Source organism: Lichenostomus cassidix, chromosome 8, assembly GCF_008360975.1.
Source record: "Lichenostomus cassidix isolate B80296 chromosome 8, HeHo_3.0, whole genome shotgun sequence".
NCBI classification, from domain to species: Eukaryota; Metazoa; Chordata; class Aves; order Passeriformes; family Meliphagidae; genus Lichenostomus; species Lichenostomus cassidix.
This window is the reverse complement of record NC_139489.1, coordinates 20,710,942-20,731,162: the sequence shown is the minus strand read 5'-3', so window position 1 is coordinate 20,731,162 and position 20,221 is coordinate 20,710,942. Positions and strand designations below refer to the sequence as shown.

Here is a 20,221-nt window from a genome sequence, read left to right as displayed (position 1 = left end):
ATTCCCACTTAGCTTAAAATAGATAACTCCTCAACTTAAGCTAAGTTAATTTGGTTCAACTCAAAATACTGTGAAAGTTTTATTAAAATGTTTTAAAAGTACATTTTATGTACATTTGATGTCACCTTCTTTATTCAGTGAGAAAAGACTGTACAAGCATTTAATTCATTATCTGGGCACTTACAATTACACTTCCCAGAACTATTGTTCAGTATTCCCTGCAGTTTAAGAGTGGTTCACATAAGCAACACTACCAATTTAACATGCAAATCAAAACGAATTTCTGGCTGCTGGTACTACTGGACGAAGTTGCCTCGCCTAAACATCCTCCATAAAGCTCCAATTATTTGTTAAAAGGATGGTAGAAGTTAATTGATAATAATTTACATAAAGATGTTTAGAAAAGTTGAAGTTTACTACAATGAAATATCCTTCTAAAATTCTCCACTGAAAATTTTTTAAAAATGGATTTGGAAGGGCAACAGAATGAGTAAGTTGCATCCTTCTGGGACTTTCATATATGTAACTATACAACTTGTTTGTATTGCAGTTCATTCAATTAAATAGCCTTCAAAAGGAGTAGCTATCTGATGGATTATTGCATTACAACTGGATAATTTGCAGCACTAGCTCCTCTACAGGAATATGGAACCTGCAACAAGAGATAAACTACCTATTGTATCTGGTAACATTACTTGCCCAAGGCAATGCAATTCCTGATGCTTCAGTGGCAGTTGTAAAAATTTCTGTCCATCTCCATTACCTTTAATATTATTTCAGCTGATCTACGCTAATTAACAGTGTATAGTTTGCCTTCTAAAATGTTACCCCAGAACCTTTCAAGATCTTCTTGTCAGTAGCTTGTGATTGCAAAGCTGATCACATTTTCATCAACCACATTTAACACTGTAAGATGCTTTTTGTGCACACATGTGCATGAAAATAAATATATTATTTATTCAGAAAACCCTGCTCAATTCCAAGAAGAATCCTAATGAAAAATACATTGTCTTAACTATCACCAAAAAAAAACCCAAAAAGGACAATCTCTGGTACTCCCAAAGATGACTGACTGCCAATAGAAATGTATCTGTTGTGTCACAGGGGTACACTGCTGCATATTTTCAAGATAATCTACCTAAATTCATCCACACTATACAAATTTCTGAAGAACTGTAGTTGGCCCTATTCTCCCAGTGTGCTAAAATATGTGCCTCCTGCCCTGCCAAAAGGGGTAAAACCAAATAGTTCATGTAAAGGCCAGTTACAACAGCTCTTCATCACAAGATGAAGTCAAGATATCCATATGGCAAGTAAATATCAATCCTCTGCATCTCATGCAGAAGAAACAAAATCTACGCACAGACAAAAGGAAACAACACATAGGGTCAAGGAGTCTGGTGAACCTGGAACAGGAGGGAAGAACAGAACTGTAGCTGGACGCAGAAAGTGATCAGGCAAGGAATGCAGGATCAGAAGTAACAAGATTAGGACTGAAAGAGGGTACACATTAGCTGATGGCAATAGCAAAGCAGGAGCTAACAGAGAGGCAAAGACTTGTAGAACAGGGAGATCTGAATGAGATGGCTGGTATTTGCTTACTGAGTTAAGTGCACTAAGAGAAGCAAGACTGGAACAAGGTAGAAGGAACAAGGGTCAAGGCCATGATAACAAGAGCCCATCCTCTTGAGTTATTGCTGCCTAGTCCTGCAGAAGAGCAATATTACCAAGTACACCATTACTGAGATATCAGCATCTGCCATCAAAACAATTCGCAGAGCTGTGTTCTGCCCTGGTCCTGTCCAACAACCAGCTACTGTCATCAGTCAGTCTTTCCCTCAAATGTCAGTGGTCCTTCTCATCCAGGGGCTTCTGACCCACTTACTGAACTAGAGGATGATCACCAAGACAAAGTCCACCTTGGGGCATTTGGGCTGCTTTCTCAGTTTGCTACCTTAAAAAAAACAAACCAAACCAAAACACAAAAAGGAAAAATATATACAGAAAAACTGTAGAAGAATAGCGAGATTACAACTTGAAGCCATAAATTTAACCTGAAGCTAGCTGTTAAATATTTTCTGAAATTCTCCCTCTAAGTTCAGTAACTACAGACTGATACACATGAATAAAGGGCTGTCTTTCCACATTATTAGAGCAAGAGGTTTCATAAAAATCAATAATCAGAGTGTTCAGCAATAATATGGCTTTGCATCTCAAAGAGGATAATACCCTCTAACACTATACAGGAACACTGGTCCAGTACCCACCCTTTAAAAAAATATATCTTTCTATTGCAACATCTCAAAAAACCAGGGATTTTCATAGAAATTTTTACTGCATTTACATTATGTATATTTGACAAATAAGTACACAGAGTATCCACAAAGAGAGTTTTAAAAGCATGAAAACATATATCTGTAAGCATAAACAAAGATTGTTTATAGAAGCCAGAAAAGTTGAAGATGGAAATATTGAGTTAGTCCAAACAACACCCTCTGATAAAACCCAAGGTCTGTGATGAAATCAAGTCTTACAAACAAAAGAAGTGTAGAGCAGAAAAAACAAAGGCCTATAGGCAAGTATGTCAGAAAAATGCTGACCTGTTAAAAGCCATTACTTAAAACTAGATCTATAATAGATGTCTGAAAATTATGAAACTTCCCATTATAATTGACAAATACCACCACATGGAAGCTCAGGATTCACTGCGACATCATTCAGGATTGCTGCCCAGATCCCGAGGAACAGCCAGACTAGACCAACCAAAGATGACCCAAATTACATTGCCATAATATCCAGCTTTGATTAAGCTTCAAAAAACATCTGGAATACAAAACTTATGTTCCTGCTGTCATCCATTCACTATATACATTTTAATCCCCATCCTTTTTAATCATTTTTTGCTTTCTGTTTAAAAAAAAAAAAAAAGCTGTCTCACCCACTTGGTTTTGCAACAACCAAGCCCGTGACCACAACAGCTGACAGCAATGCCTGAAAGAGCCTAATGCTGTTACGACTTATCAACAGACTGATAAGATAATGCTCTGTGCCTGCCTTTCTCCAGCAGAAAGATTTCAAGTCAAAGTCTGAACCAAAACCATAAGCTGCATTCTCTCTGCTTTGCTCTGCATGAGCTCAAAACAAGAGCAGCTTCAAGTCAGGCCATTTCAGCTAACTGAGAAGAGGGAAAAAGCAATTACCATCTCCCAAATCAGGTAAATTAGTGTCAGTTAGATGTTTCCTTTTTGTAACCTACAGTTAACAAGAAATGAAAGGAGGAATGTTACCAAAAGAAAATAACCAACAAACAAAAAATATAATATATTGTATATATTATATATTTTGTACTGTATTTAATATAAACAGCAAAAATTTCATTTCACAATGCTTTCAGTACCTTTTCTTCTTAATTGTTAACAAAAGACTAAGGAAGACTTGTAATGGAAAATGCAGGCTCAAGTGTCCAAGCTAGACATCTGAAACTTTTAACTGCTTACCAGGATTCCCAAGCCCATTTGTTCCATTAAAAAATGCACTTTCAGACACACCGTTGTACTACTTCCTAGATCCACACACAGTCCCTTCAGCATGGAACCTGTCATTGCTATTTGGCACAGACCACCAATCAAACAAAACTGTAGAGAATCACAGAATTGTTGATGTTGGAAAGAATCTCTTGAGTTCATCTTGCTCAAATCTCCTGCTCAAGCCAGGTCAGCTAGAGCAGCCTGTTCTTAACCAGGTGCAGTTGGGCTTCAGTATCTCCACAGGCAGACACTCCATGACTTTTCTGGCAAGTTACTGCTCTGTTTTGACAGCCCTCCCAGTAAAAGTGTTTTCTTGTGGAATTTCATGTGTTTTAATTTGTGTCCATTGCCTCTTGCCCTGTCAGTGGGTACCAGTGCAAAGAGTCTGACTCCCTCATCCTCATTCTTTCTCCTTAGGTATTTGTAGGTACTGATGAAGTCCTGCTGAGTCTGGTTTGCTCCAGGCTGAACACTCCCAGCTCTCTCAGCCTCTCCTACTACCAAAGAGAATCCAGATGCTTAATGATCCCTGTGGCATTGCTGGATCCCTCTTTTGCCACAAGGGCACATTGCTGGCTCTGGGGCAGCTTGTTGTCTACTGGGCCCCAAAGTCCTTCAGCAAAGGTGCTTTCCAGCCAGCTGGCCCCGAGCATATACTGCTGCATAGGGTTATTCCTCCCCAGGGGCAGGAATGAGCACTGCACTTCGTTGAGCTTCATCAGATGGCCACCAGCTCCCCTCAGCCTGCTAAATGCCAGGCATGGTAGGTTTTGGTTTATATTAGCATGTTAAGGCAAATAAGCAGAAATTACTGGTTTACCACAACTGTGTTATCATGTGCAGAAACAGCACAGCATTTAATCATCACTGAGAATTCACCTCAGTCTTTGGTACACTTTTTCCCCGGAAAAAAAGTAAATAAATGTTTCCACTTTCCATCCCTCAGAGGATTTGACATGAAGTTGCAAAAAAAAAAAAAACAACCCACCAAAATAGAGGCTTCCACATACCTCCTTATTTTCATATATTGAAGTCACTTCTCACTGTCTACCAAATCAGTTTATATGGTATCAGTGTATTGTTTTTCTGGTTTTTCTGGAATATGTTTTAAAAACTTGTAATATTATATGGTAACTGCTGTTTCACTCTTTTAGTTTACGCAGCTCTGAAATAACATGTGCATACACTAAACTTTTATTTTCTTTCTTTTTTTCCTTTTGATGAAGCATATCCTCAGATAGGGACATTCCCAATAAAAATACTTGTTCCAGGTACTCACCCAGCCTGTGGCCTTATGGAAATACCATTCATCATCATTGAGTAAACAAGCTACTCTTCAAAAAAACATGTAGTCAGGTCCTTGGCTAAAAATAAATAAAATCATTACCTGATGGTATAGAACAAGTTCTATAGAAAGGACTTCTTACAAAAGGAACAAATTTCCATTCATTACCTTGACTGAACACTTTGGAGTTTGCTCTGCTACACAGGCCTCTCCTCTACAATTCAGCAGCACAATTCAGACCAACATTGCTGAAGCCTTGAGAAAGTCCTAAACAAGCAGGTAGTGCCATTATTTAAGAATGACAGATGATTCTCTATGGTTAAAGAAAATTGCTGAGCACTGCAATTCACAAGCCTCTGCTGAAGTTGGATAGAGCAACAGTGTATTCCCATTAGGAAACAGCCACATTTATGTGCTTTCTGCAAAATGCTTTGCTTTTTAACACAGGCCACCAAGAAATTCAAGCCTTGATAGATTCCAACAAAGTGCATTGCAAGCCTGCAATGTACTGCAAAAGTGTAAAATGAATGACAGGAAGATCTGTGATTTTTCTAGATTCAAAACTATAAGTAAGTACAAATAATAATTTTGAATGCCTTACTGCTGTGTATCCCAAAATCAAAACAGGCTATTACAAAGTACCTTAAGAAACCAGGAGAAACCAGACCTTTACCAGTCCTATGGCAAGTCAACTAGACTTTCCTTCTTTTCCCAACTCCTTGCCACAAATTTTTCCTGTAGCAGTGTCTATATTGAGAAAGAAGTCCGTGTTATTTCTAGATTTTGCAAACTGACAAATTAGAATACATTTTCTCGTCTTTTGATTTTGTTCACTGATGGGAGAAGGGGGATCCTCTGTTTTATTTGTGTTCTTTCTGGCGGAGAAATAATAAAAAAAAGAACAGCTCTGAGAAGCTTGTGTCAGCTTCATTGTCAAGACAAAGGTCACTGCATTCCTATTCACGATGACCTACAACTGTACCCATTTAAAGACTTCATTATGCTATATTAGAGGGACCTCTTTCTCAGAGATTTTAATTTAGCTTCATTGTGAGAAGAACAAAACATGTAAGCATCAGAATATGGTGTTAAAAATTGCAAAAACTAATGATTTCAGCCGTCTTATTCCCTTTGCCATCCACTCTTAAGATAACGCGTGAAGTATGATTTCCACAACCACATAAAACAAAATATGAAACTATTTTGACTCTAAAGTGTCTCTCAACTCCAAAATAAATAAGCAAATTTAGTATCTCTGCACAAAAAATTATTGCCATTTCTCAAAAACTCCAAGCTCCAAGAACACAAAATGAGTAATTAGTTTAACTCTCATGTCCCCAGACTAACATTAAATGACTGGAAAGATGCTTTAATTAAGAATGCTCAGGAAGTAAGCATTTAAATCACCTACACATTTCATACACACTTAACTCTACACTAAGATTACCAAGTGTAAATGTTTAGTTACAAGGTTTGATGGACCAAGTACATGAACACGATATAATTTGACCTACCTTTCACAAATGTCTTAAGCTAAACAGGTTAACTAGTTTTAGTGTCACATCTTCATTGATTACTGCTGAATAACCCATGGGGTTATTCAACCCTCTGGCCAAACCTGAGATAGCAGACTTTTGGCACAGATCTCTGCATTTCAGTTTCTCAGTGAATCATTACTTGGAAATAGCAGCCCTTCAAAAAACCCTCAGTGCTGTAAGAAATGGAGCTCACTGCACTGTCTCTCACACTTCCCAGCCACTGGCCTGAGCCCAGCTGCAAAAGGCAGGCCAAGTCCTCTCTGCCAGGACTCTGGGAGAGCCTTCTGCCCCTGGAGACAGGATGGGGCCAGGAACCTCGGCAAATAAATGTGTTACCACCACCCTGACCAGATTCCAAGCAGATAGCTAACACAGTATCAATGCCCTCCACAGCTGAAGAAGTTAATCCTTTTGTCTCATTTTCCAGTATTACTGAGCAGCTTCCAAAAGAATGTATTTTTCATTCTAGAGATAATTTTGTTTAAGAGGTAAGAAGATCCATTGACACATTTTACCCACTAGAATTTAAAGCAGCTCAGCAAAACATGCAAGATGTTTTATTACACATCTACATATTTCCTCATTACTGGAAAGCAAATTAGTGATTCCAAAACTTGTCACTCATTGAATTGCACCTGGATTTCTTTGTAAATTCTACACTATACAGGTCTCAGCCCAGTTTTATTCCCACTTATCTCAGAATATAATACCATCTGAAAATATTCCCACCTGTGAGGTATTTTACCCCTCCAGAAAAAGAAGTACTCAGAATCTTTGAGCAGACTGACCCATCCTCAATATAATTTCTGGCCATATGCCAGCACCTGCACACATCATGCCCCAGCCAAGCCTGTGAGCTACCCACTGGGACCAGAGTGTGAGCACACCCAGAAGTACACACTGGAAGGAGAAATCTGGGATGAAAAAACAACCAGCTTTTTGACCTTTCAGATAGAAATCAAAATTAAATTTTTTGCCAACAGCACAAAGTAAAGGTTTCTTTTGAACAAAACACAGGAATACCCTGAATGGCAATAACTTTTTTTTTAGCATCAAGGTGGCACATGAGCTACTACAGAATATCTGATGCTTGTTGCAGCTCCTGCATAATGAATGCTACATGCCTCATTAGCTCACAGAACATTTTGGTAACTGTAGCACTAAGTGAGAGACTATTTAAATATATTTCAGGTAACACAGAGTATATTAAAATAATAAAAAAAACCCCATAAACTAGTTCTTAATTCTTTCTTCATTTTGAGTCTGGCTATATAATATTTTATCAAATTTCAGGCCAGGTCACCAAGTATACAGAGAGCTTTCTAGTGTGGCATCATCCCATTACTTAGGACAGCCTTGGGTTTAAGATTACCAAATCCATTATCCAATTAATAAAATCAAAATATTGAAAAGTATCAATATGGAAGTATAACAGAATGTTATATAAAAAATTACATTACTGTAAAGATTATGAATAAAGTCTTATAAGCTAAAAAAAATGAACTAAATCTTCTGTTTAAGCCTCAATTCACCCCTTCTTGAATATACATTACAAGACTTGTCGCTGTTGAGCCGCTAGCAGAGAGGAGAATCCAGTTCTCAGTGGCAAGAAGGAAAAGGCCCTTATTGTTTTGATTTCATCATACATATAGAGTTTTCAAAAGTCACCCAGATTGGTCAGTCAAAAACCTCCCCCTAGGCCTGACTGGCCAGGCCTGCACTGTCCAAGTCTTGGGACACTGTTTTTAATAACATCCAAACCTTATCTTTATTTATAAAACACAAAAGAATTTCTCGTGGGAAAGACCTGTGCTAGCCACACAGACTGATGACATGATGTCAATATCTTCCAAGCCACACATCCTTGCTGTTTGTATCCATACTGAACTGGATGACACTCAGGGAATGAAACAGGACTCTGCACCATGAGGCTGCTCAAGAAATATGTTTTCAACAACACAGATAACAAAGTGTAGAGGTGTTCATTTGGCAAGCAAGGTATACATCCTGTCTTCCAAATGATGTGCACAATAGTTAACTATATTTTCCTAGGTGTTTGTACAAACAAAAAAACTGCACAAAAATCAGTTAAGAATATTAAAAGTGAAGACTCCACAGTTTAGATAAGCAGCAAGAAAAGATTCCAGTCTGAGAATATGCATTAGAAAAAAGACTGCCACATGGACTAACATACCAAATGACTGAAACAGCCTGATGCATTGTCCTGGTGAGGTCATCCTTGGAGACAGAACTACCAAACTTTCAAATCTCTGAACATAAAAGCATTTTTCAAAAACTCTTAATTATCTGGTTTCAGAAACAGTGATTCAACAACGGACAGCCATCAACATAGCCCAAAGTCCTAGCTGGGGGAGGACAACTCTGATTTGGTTTTGAAGAAGCATGGAATGAAAACACCAGTGGAACAAGAAAGTTTTCTTCCTTAATCTAATTTTAGGAAATACGTGAGCAATTTTTGCAGAAGTTTCCCAGAGAAAGAAGATAGTGCACAGAGCATAAGACAGACAGAGACTGGAAAATTACAGCTCAAATGTTTAAAGCTGGTAGTCAGCAGGGGCTGTAAACAGGAGCTTTGATTTCAAAGTGACCTGATTCCCTTCAACTAGAGCATCGAGCAAAAACAACTTACACATTCTCACATGTATCTTCCCGGGTGTAACAAACATTTCCACAGCCACAACAGCAACTTCACATGAACAAGACTGATTTCTAGCTGGTGGGGAGAAAAAGACAGCAGCAGCAGCATCATTCAGACAAATACACTGTTATCAAGCATATAATACTGGGGGTGAGGGGAAGACCAAACAATTGAAACAACAAAAAAACACTAATAGAATACATAGAATTATTCCAGTAGCTTCTCAAGGTCTCCATGAGGCATCAAGCAGCTTTTCTTCATCAGTAGTCCATAAACCTGAAATTGCAAATAACCTTCACACCATTCTGTTTTCACTTTTCATTCTCCTTCCATTTCAGTTTCTTACTGTAACATTTCTTTCACAAGTCTGTGTCCAACTGAAGTAATTCAGGAGCTACCACAAATTTTAGTCAGCTCTTCTGGATCATATGCAGGCAGGTCAGAGGTGCACTTTCAGTGGCTTGGGACAGAGCTGTAATCACAATTCAAGGTTCAATAATGCACCTGTTCCAAGGCAATAACACTAAGTGAGCTACTATAAGAGGAAGTGTAACAGTTTATGCACAATTTTCTACCATTACACTTATCAATTCTTTTTCACACTCCTGTCAGTGGTAGGAACCAGGTTATCATTTCCCTCCCATAATTCCTTTAAAAACAACAAACTAAACTTTGAAATTAAGTGGAAAAGAATTCAAGAGCCATTTTGATTCCCCTTTTTCTTCTCACTGACACATTCCTAAACTTTTTTTAAGCTTTATTTAAAGCTTTAGTTCATGGGGGTTAAGTACTACTTACTAGGTAGTTTTCTAACATGCAGCAGGTAAAGCCATAGCCTGATTTCCATGCAATTTTAGCTACCCCCTACCTTCATTAAAATAACATTTGAACACCATATTAAAGTAGAAAAAGGTTTAGTTCTGCTCTATTTAGAAACATGTTTGAATGACTAAGCTGTGCAAAGAACATACAAAATTCCACTACATCTTCCCATCGTATTTTTAAATTATTCCTACCAATATGCTGAGTATTAGACATTGAGCATATTCCCTATTTACTTTTTGTGAGGTTTTTGCACTTGCTTTTCAACATTCCAAGGGTTTTTCTCATCCATGTCATTGCCTTGTTCAAATTCACATGCAGAGTTAAAGAAAAATACAGACTAAGTAAATCCACAACCTATCTTCAGATTCCCTAAAATGCTTTTAAAGTATTTTCCTATAGCACTAGGAAAACTAGTGAAAGCCCTAGAAAGCCCTATTTTTCAGGGCTTTCCTTATAATGCAGGAGTTAATAGGAGGGTGAGGGGGAAATTACAACAACCCAAAAAAAAAAAAAAAAAAAAAAAAGCAGTCAGAAGATTTTCTACAATCTTTACCTTGAATTAAATTATATTATGTATTTCTCATTCTGAACTTGCAGCCATTATGACAAGTCTTTGAAGTTAACAATATGCAACTTAGGTATTTTTAAGTAAAGCCACAGACTTGAAAAGACGGGGCTGTATAAACATTTTAACTTAAGGGAATTTGTTATGTTTTGCTAAGCTAAAGATACTAAATAGACCCCTGGTTTCTAAAATAACACATTTAGATTACCTGACTCAAAAGGAAACTGAAAAAAACCTAAAAACATTCCAGTAAGTTATATTATTCCTTCTCAAAATTTAATCTCCTAATGTTTCCTTACTAGTTTCTCAAAAGCATGACTGGATAATAGAAGTGATACCTTTATGATTTTGTGAATAATGGGTTTTATTAAGTTAAAGCAAACAGCCAGAACAATACATATGCAACTTCTACTACACACAATATAAAGAATGTAAATTATAACCTCTCTAAAACAAAAGTAAAGGTACTAAAAAAGCCAACACAGTGGTTACGGACTATTCCATCCCTGATAACAGGCTGGGTTCTGCGTTTAGAGAACAGTTGTTTGCTTATTTAAACTGAAATAGCGTGAAATACAGAATCAAGTATAAATAAAAAGTTCATGGAGTTACACAGATTCTATGAGAACAAACTCTAGATTAGTGAGGGCAAAAAAAAAAAAGACAGTTTACTAGCAAAAGAGATCACGAGTGGGCTCAGGTTTCTATTCATAGTGGTGAGGGACAACAGGAGAAATTACCCAGGATTTTTGTAACAATTCCTTTAATAATACACCACTTTCATAACAGAAGTGTTTTACACTTGCACAATGTTAATAACTTTATTATACATGGAAGCCTGTAATAGGCTGATTACACAATAAGACTGCAAACAACCACTGGTACCTTCCTGACAACAGAAAAGTACATAAGACTGAAACATCACCAAGAGTACATAAAAAACCATCATCATAAACATCACCAAAATTACATTAAAAAACTAATCAAAAAATACATTTGCAAAAAGTGGTTTAGAGCAGTGCCACTGCGTTTCAGCAGCTTTGAATGGCCACCAGTATTTCTAGCAGGTTTCCATGGCTCCACAGGCATTCATCAGGATTCACATATAATAAATAATGTACCACAAAATATACATAAAGTAAGGCAATAATTCCAAAGAAAAGTTCTGTTGATATTAACAAGCCACTCAAGTTCTACTTTTGTAGTTGATGCCATCACCAGAATCCTTTGCTGGAATTGCAGCCTTAGGCCCTAAAAGCCTGCCATGATGAACTGCTGCAAGCCCCTCTCTCCGTAAAGAGCTCCAGTGACACCACTGGGACACTGCTGGGCACAGGGGTCTGTGGTAGCTGATCCTGATGCAGGACAGGGGCCTTACTATGTACAATTGGGAGTAGATTATTTCTTATCGTACATGGAAACCTCGACATAGTTCTAAAACAGGTGGGTGTTCATTGTTCATCATCTGATGTCCTAAGACATCAGAAAGCACATCGTAAGATATGCACTTTCTGGAATGTAAATCTTTTTAAATTCTAGCTATTATGTTGGGGTGAGCGAGTGAGTAGGTAAAAAGGGAAAGAAAAGGTAGGAGGCTGGGGGGGCTAGGTGACCAAGATCAAGTCCAGAGGAACCAGGAACACAATAAAATAGAGGGAACCCTTTACACCAACAGAGTGTGAAAAGGGGAAGAGCAGGAGATGGACTTTTCTGAACCACGTGTAACAAATTACATATCCCAAAAACCTATCTGGATTAGGACTGTAGTTTCATGTTGGGGTTCTAATGACCTGAACCAGCTGCACACATTTTGTTCTCTCGGTTTGTGTCAACAGAATCTCTTTACGGAATTACAGTCTTACACAGACGTTCTGGGGACATTACTGCTCAGATTAAAGCTACCATGCTGAGCTCATCGGACAGACCCGAGAATATTTGCTCCACCTGCCTGGAATGAGCATCACCTGGAAGAACAGGAGTACTTTAAAAACAAGAAGATTTAGGTAGCAAAATTCTTTCAGATCGGCCAACGTAAGAGACAGCAATTTGAAATGTCAAAGATCCCTTCCTCAAAAAGCTGAGATATATTTGTCATCATCTGTAAATTGGAAGTTCCAATACACTAGCGGTGCATAGAATTCCCATGCTTCATTACACTTTCCTGAGAGTAAAGCAATTAGAATAAACTTTAGTCCTAGGAACAAAGTTAATTTTTTGCATTTTAAACTCTTGGGCTATTCCCTGACAATCTAATGTAAATTTGATTGCTAAACATTGTCACTTGAACAAAAAATCTATTTTAAAACTATTGATTTTTGATTAAAAACCATAATAAACAGAGCTAAAAAAATCACACTAACAAAATAAACTAAATATGAAAAGTTGCATTGAAAGGGCATGTTACATTATTCTTAATAGGACCGTGTAGAAACATTCCAATGGCAGTGTTGTCAAAGTAAAACAAATTACATTAAGAACACCCCACAGCCTGGTCACAGTCAGGACCTTACCTGTAACTCTGGCTGGTTGGGGTTTTTACTCGTGTACTACATGGCTCACTTACATCAGACATCATATTTGTATACCCTGAGAAATCTGACACTGAAGTCCTTACTCTATGGTCCACTTCTCCATTAGAGTTAGTGATAAAAGTCATTGGCACCCTGCTGCCCGACTTGAACTGAGAACCAAACGCTTGTGCAAAGTTCTCGATCTGGTAGGTTGCTCTAGGCTCTATGTCCTTCTGAGGATCTATCTGGCTGGTTAACTCCTGAGATGGGATCTGAAAGCTTGTTGAGGATTCTAAGTTTTTCTGTTCCTTCTGGCCAGTCAGTTTCTGAGATGTTGACTGGTAGTTCGATGAAGTCTCTAAGTTTTTCTGTGGATCGATGAGATCATCCAGCTCTTGAGAAGGAGTCAACTGTTGATGCGAAGCCTCCAAAGCAGACAAATAAAAGCCTGGCTGAGATCCAAGCAACATCCCAAATGGAGGTTTTGGCAACGCAGTTGGCAATACTGAGGTAACGGATTGGCTGAAGCCACACTCAAGTGGAGATGTAGTGTATATCTGTTTGTCTGGAAACAGAGTGTGGTTATGGAGAGTTGAAGACAAGCTAACAAACTGGAAACTGGGTCCAAAAGCAAAACCAGTGCTATTGGTTGTTCTTTCAAAGGCTTGTTGGAGGTATTTTGAGTATTCTTGCAACATGCTTGCTTTATCATTTGAAACCGTTTGAGAGTTAGGGCTCAAGTTTTCTTCCTGAACCATGTCTGAATGTTCTCCTGAGGCGTGCAAGTCCACACGCTGTTCAGTTATACTGAAAGGATCTTCTTTCTGGCCTTCCGATTTGTGAGAGTACTGGTCCAAAAGGCTCTGTAAGACTTCATCAGGAATACCAGACTTATCATGGCAAGACTTTATTTCGCTATTTAAAGATGCTGAATCGATAAGAGATAAAGGAGCTTCGTTATCCATAACACTAACACCTGGAGACTGGATGACGGACTGCTGGGAAGTCATGTGTCCGACATTAAGTGAAAAGGCACTGTTACTGCTTGCAGTTTGTAAGTATCTTCTTTTCTTTGAAAACTGCATGGCATCATCATAATTGCTACTTATTTGACCCGGTTTACCACCTGTACTTTGGAGAAGGCCAATAGTTTCTACACCGGTATTGGCTACTAGGCCTAGGGAGCCAGTCTGTTTCCCAGACAGTGGTTTTTGCCCCAAAATATCTGGCAGTGGTGATACAAAATTAAGGTAATTTTTGTCTGCCTGTTTTCTGCTTGTTTTTTTCAAGACCAATTTTGGCACCTTTTTCTGAAGTTCTTCTACGCCTGTGCCAACTAGACCACCACTGGAAGACACAATAGGAATATCAACTGCATAACTTGGCATGGCCACATTGCTTGTAACTTGAGATTCAGCTATTTTGCTGCTACACTTGTTTCCTTTGTTTTCACTGGATGTATTTTTTGTTTTAGTTTTTCTCCTTGAGGAACTTGTATTTCCCTGAGACAATGCAGCCAAGCTACCCATGCTGTTTGATGATCCAGGCTCCATTCCAGCCCCTGCTTTACCTATGGCTTCACCACATGTTCTTCTGTGCTTCAACAGTCTATCAGTCCTTGAAAAATACTGCTGACAAGTGTCACATTTGTATGGCTTTTCTCCACTATGCGTCCTCTTGTGTCTTTCCATGTGGTACTTCTGGATGAACTTCATACTACACTGGTCACACCCAAAAGGCTTCTCCCTACTGTGGATCTTCTCGTGTCTCTGCAGCAAGTACTTCTGGATGAAGCCCATGCTGCACTGGCTGCACTGGAAAGGCCTCTCCCCGGTGTGGATGAGCACGTGCCTGCGCAAGTGATAGGAGCTCCTGAAGGCAGCACTGCAGTGTTCGCAGACGTGAGGTTTCTGGCTGGGGGACGCGACGGCACCTTCCCCATCTCCCACCAGGGGGGGTTTGGATGAAGTGCTTGGCTTCCGCTTGGCTTTGATTCCCTGAGTTTCTGGCTTTGGCCTCTTTGCCTTCTTGACCTGGGCGTCGTGCTTTGGCTCACCGGCGCTCCCTGGAGCGCCCTCGCCTCTGCCAGTCAGCAGCAGGTCTCGGTGGGGATGCTGGTGCAGGTGGTGAAGAAGGCTGAGGTCCTGGATCACGCTCTGGCCGGCTCCTTCGCCGCTGCCGCTGCCCAGGCCGGGGGGTCTCTCCTCCGCCGCTCCCCCGAAAAGCCCCCCGTAGTGGTGATGGTGCTGCGGCTGCTGCTGCTCCTCCTCCTCCTGCTCGCTGGGCTTCTCTTGCTTGATGCTCACCAGGGACTGCAGAAAGCCCCAGGGGCTCCTCTGCGAGGAAGGCGCGGAGGGGAAAGCTCCCGCCGGCTCCTTCTTGAAAGTCACGTCCTGCGGGGGCGGAGGCGCCGGGGGCTCGCCCGCCGCCGTGGAGGAAGCGGCGGCGGCGGCCGGAGGTAACACGCACTGCGGGGGGTGCTGGGCCGCCGCGGGGGGCGCGGCCGCCCGGGCGAAGCTGGTGACCGGGGGCAGGCGGTGGTTGAACATCACCATGCCGGGGGGAAACGTGGGCTCCATGGCCGCCGCCCTCTTGCCGCCGCCGCCGCCGCCGAGGAAGCCGCTGCCGAGTTTCATCCCCCGGGAAGGCGGGCCGGAGAGGAGGCGCGGCCCAGAGGGGCTGCGGGACCCGCCGCCCGCCCGCCGGACCGCGCCGGCTCAGCGGGCGGCTCCCTCGGCGGCGCGGCAGCCGCCGCCCGGGCGCATCGCCGCCTCCCGCCCCGCGCCCGCGGCGGCCCCGGCCCGGCTGCACTTACGGCTCCCGCCGCCGCCGCCAGTTACAAATATCGCCGCGTCCGCTCCACAATGGAATTAGCAGCGCCCGCCCCGCCGCACATGCGCGCCGCGCGGCACGCTGGGAGCCTCGGCCGCACGGGCGGCGGGCGCGCAGGCGCGGCGCGGGGGGCGCGGGGGTGGGCGCTGCCCGCCGCGGGGCCGGGCCAGGCCGGGCCGGGCCGGGGACAGCGCCGGGATGCTCCGCCGGCCGCGGCATCCCTAAGGGCAGAGCCGAGCGCGGCCTCCGCCGCCGGCACGGCCGGATAACGGGACCGGGCGGCGCCGCCCGGCCTCGGCGGGACGGGCGCAGCCCGGGATCAGAGGGCAGGTGCTGCCCCGAACGCGCCGCACGGCCGGCCCGGGCTGTGCCGAGCTCCGAACGCGGGCGGCTGCGGGCGCCGCAGCGCTCGTGACCCGCGTGAAGAAGCGGCAGATGCAGAGAGACCGAAATGGAGCGTTTTTAACAAAGGCTCGAGGATGTCGCTGTTTGATCCCAAACCAGTGACATGAGTCGCACGTAACGCCACGGAGATAACGAAGGCACCATTCCCACGCCTGAAACCCTGCCAGTGTTCCCGTGGGATGTACCAGTCGGGCCCATTGGCACAGGCTGCTCTCCGCTGCTCCCCACGCACCCGCTGGGCAGCTCCCCGGGCCCAGCCTTTCTCAGCTGCACTCTGAGCGCTGCCTGCACCCCTGGCGCCCGGCGGGCTGGCACAGCTCAGCAGCAGCTCAGCTCCCCGGCGCCAAAGCCGCGATTCTTCGGCCCACGGTCACAGCAAAAACCGTACTAATGGTGCTCATTGGTTGACTGCATGTACGGAAATAATTCACCCTTATCGTGGAAATGCAATAAAATCGTTTTTTGAAATAGCACCCTACTTTGGTTAATCAGGAGAATTTCCACTATTTTTCTAATAGTCCATCACACCCCCTTGGATGCTAACATAGATAGAATTCTGCTTAATCTCTTAACTATTTACTTTGAACACTTTTTATATTTCAGTAAGGCTTCAAAATGCAAACATCAGAAGTACCTTAGCTTAAAAAGTTGGAATTAAACATACACTAATTTTTATCATTATCATAATGGAAGTAATGGAAGAAGGTGGATAAATATTATATTTATGCTTTACCTGTCAAAAATATTTCCCTTTATGACAGATGAGCCGATAAATAGCAAATACTTTTCATAACCCTGGCTGGTACAAAGGCCCGGGTCAGATCTTCAAATCTTAAACATACCTGACTGATGCACAGTGAAATTTGATGCCATTACTGTACTTTAACATTTTTTAAAGTAAAACCTGTGCCTTTTATAATTTATATCGAGATTCCTTTAGAAAGCATGTAAACTAACAGTTAATTTCAATATGTATATTAGATTACAACAGTTTAGGACTGTCAGGTTTAGCTAAGTGTTAAAAGACAGACCAGGAATTCAAAAAACTTAAAGCAGCAGTAAAATATTAGTCAATGCCTATGAGAAATGAGTCTGTCCCTTTATTCAGGGTGTCTGTGTTTAATGGTAAGCTGGGATGCATATAAGCCAGTCCAAGCATGAAGGGCAGTAGGACACTCGTATGGAAAGCCAACTTTGTCCCTCAGTTATCAAGATAAGAAACCTGTCATTTCTCTCATTCACTCTGTCAGCCTTGAGATACTCCAAGCAGACTTACCTCTGTGTTGTACACCCCATATATCAGGAAGATGAAGAGACCCTGTAAAATAAAATGGAGGGAAAAAGCTGTTAACTCTCATCATTTCAGCAGTAGAAATACCTGAAATAAACTTTCCTGGGAACAGACAAAAGAAGACACACTTCATCAAGGTCAATTTATTTTTCTATTTTTCAACATTATAAGCTGTACCTTGAGCATTTATTTGATAACATGGGAGTGCATCAACTATATTGTGATATTCAGCTGTTTGAAAATGAAAAACTTAGCAACAAAGGATATATAACATTAATTAGAAAATTTAATTTTATATTTGGATGGTCTTTGGACCAACAAAATGCATTTATTTCAAAAAGTGAAAATACAAATGCTGAGACAAACTGATTTTTTTTTTGGTAAAATTTAAAGTAACAAAACATATACTGCCAAATTCTATACTAAAAACATACTTCTACATATGTAATGACAAATGTATACACTTAATCTCAAAATTTAAATAGGAAGAAAGTAAGAAATGCATGAGGACAGAAAAAACACATAACCCAAGCAGATAGTATACATGAATCACCAAATTTCTTTTAAGGGCTCGCCTCAAATCAGTCTCTTATTAGACTAAACAAGCTAAAAACAAACAAAATACTCACTTCAATTAATTTCTGGGAATATATTCCCCTTATTGAAGGATGTATTTCCAGGATCTGAGTTCACAGTGCAACTTGTTACTGATACTTGCAATCTGCAGGCAGAATCCTGAAAAAAACAGTCAAATTACGAGGAAGAATGAAATAGCATAGAAAAAAAATGCAAAAGATACAGTTTGCTATGAAAATGTTTCTGTAACTCAGATACACTGTGGGTTTATAACTTATTTTTTAATTTATTTGTAAAATTACCCTGTCTTGTATTATTAATATTTAACTGATCACTTGAATATATCAGGGAAAAAACTCTTGATTTTCAAACCAAAAATATTTTCTGATAAGAAACTGAATTTGAATAGCAAACAAATTGCAGCTTTTCTATCCAACATGCAAATTACTGGAAGAAATTTGGATTAATTTTGGATTTTCTCATCAGCAAAATCACTATCTTCTCAAGCAGGGAGCAATAAGAGGCATCATTCATATGTAATATTTCCATGGATTACCCAATACCAGCATAAAACCCTTGTAGAGAGTAGTTTTGCCTAATTTCTTTGTTTGTTTGTTTTTTTCAAAAAAACTAAAGTCCCACACTTCCTTTCAGTTATTTTCAGGTTACATCAATAAGCTCAACAATAAGTAAGAATAGATTGAAAAAATAGCTACGTTTTTGACTGTGCCTTCACCAGATATATATTGCAATTTTATAATGATGCTTATTTGTAAACAGAACTACCAGAATCCTGAAGCTTAGTAACTCTGATAAGTGATTTACTCACAGGCAGACTATTTGGGGAATAAAATCCCAGTTATCTCTCTAAATATAGAGTTAGTGGACCATTCTGAGTCCTCCTGTCACAGAATCATTTGAAATAGACATTAAAAAAGGAGGGGGTACAAAGTCAATGCCTTAATTTCCTCCTGTGTCCATTTCAAATTCCCAGCATTTTAGGGATTTCCATCCCAGGCAAGAGGCTGCTAGGGGTAGCCACAGAGAGAGAGGCAAGGAATAATCAGCTATTAAGATGAAAGAAAAAAAATTCTTTCTCAGGCTAATCCCAAAAGAGAGAATAAAACATGTTGCTTTTTATTCAGGCACTTTTATTAGTTAAAATTCTTGCCAAAACTGTCAATCCAAACAATACTGGTTGCTGCGATATTAGGATAGGATAGGAGCAAAAAAAATTTTAAATATACATTCAGGACTTCCAAGACACTAGAATGCTCTTTTTAACCTAGGTATACAAAAATAATGTTTTTAATTGCTTGTGAGTCTCTTCTGAAAGCTGTGAATCTCATATCATCCCATAAAAATAAACTAGTTAGCTACTTGGGTTTGGATATTCACTAATCTAACAGAAAACTTGAAACAAATTATTAAAAATTCCTGAGCTTAGAGCGGCTCCATTAAGTAATTAATTGTTAGAAATATGAAGAGCTGTGGACATTCTTATCTTAATTCTTGTAGACTTCTGGGAGCTTTTTGTCTTGTTTTATCTCAGAGTAGGGGTGTCCTCTGAGATCAAATTATTCTAATAGAATCAGCCAAGAAGGATTTTACTTACTGCCTGCAACGAGTTACAAGGTCTTGGCACCCACAAGTGATAATGAGGGGTCATTTTCCACACAACACTGTCATCAACAATTACCTGTACAGGATAGTGTACGGTCCATCTGTGATGAAAAAAAAGAGCTGCAGATCCTCTTTCATATGCTTTGAAATGTTACCAATAATATGGTCTTACCTATTGATAGTTCAGATTCTTTTGCTCATTAATTGAAAAAAACAGTTTCTCTGTTTTTTCAGTGGGCCCTGGTGTCAGCAGGAGTGTGGTTCTGTGAGCAGCTGCCTCAGTTGCTCAGGCTGGTCAGATGTTCTTTGGCTTCTGAGAATTAAGCAGTGTTGTGATCAAGGCAGTAATTTTATCCAGAACTGTTTAGTATTTGATTTGTTGGGATAAAAAAAAAAAATTCTTCCGTAAGAAGCTTAGAAGACACATTTGTATCTTTTGTGTTGCAATAGCACATCTGAATCCCCAGAGGAATTGTAGTCCCATTGTGCTCAGTAACATATCCATATTCATCCACAAAAAAGCTGTTTATACCTTGAAAAGGTAAAGGTTTCTAGATAGAAAATCTGGCCATGTGTAGACAAAAA

General features: G+C 40.6%; 1 protein-coding gene and 1 long non-coding RNA gene across 2 annotated transcripts; both read right to left on the bottom strand.

Annotated features, from left to right (window-relative positions):
* Positions 1-8,178: 8,178 nt before the first annotated feature.
* LOC146434018 (uncharacterized) lies at positions 8,179-20,009 on the bottom strand. The gene is made up of 4 exons (XR_014853790.1): positions 19,809-20,009; positions 18,067-18,172; positions 17,423-17,464; positions 8,179-9,513 (listed from the first exon to the last, which is right to left on the bottom strand). It is a non-coding gene; the product is annotated as an uncharacterized LOC146434018 (long non-coding RNA).
* On the bottom strand, positions 11,146-15,803 carry ZNF281 (zinc finger protein 281). Its single transcript, XM_085068287.1, has one exon. It carries the CDS (start codon positions 15,543-15,545, stop codon positions 12,906-12,908), a length of 2,640 nt encoding a protein of 879 aa, XP_084924413.1. The 5' UTR covers positions 15,546-15,803; the 3' UTR covers positions 11,146-12,905.
* Positions 20,010-20,221: the final 212 nt, after the last annotated feature.

Bases quoted from the DNA above. Each gene is read 5' to 3' on its own strand.
- ZNF281 (XM_085068287.1), bottom strand. From the start codon at position 15,545: ATGAAACTCGGCAGCGGCTTCCTCGGCGGCGGCGGCGGCGGCAAGAGG.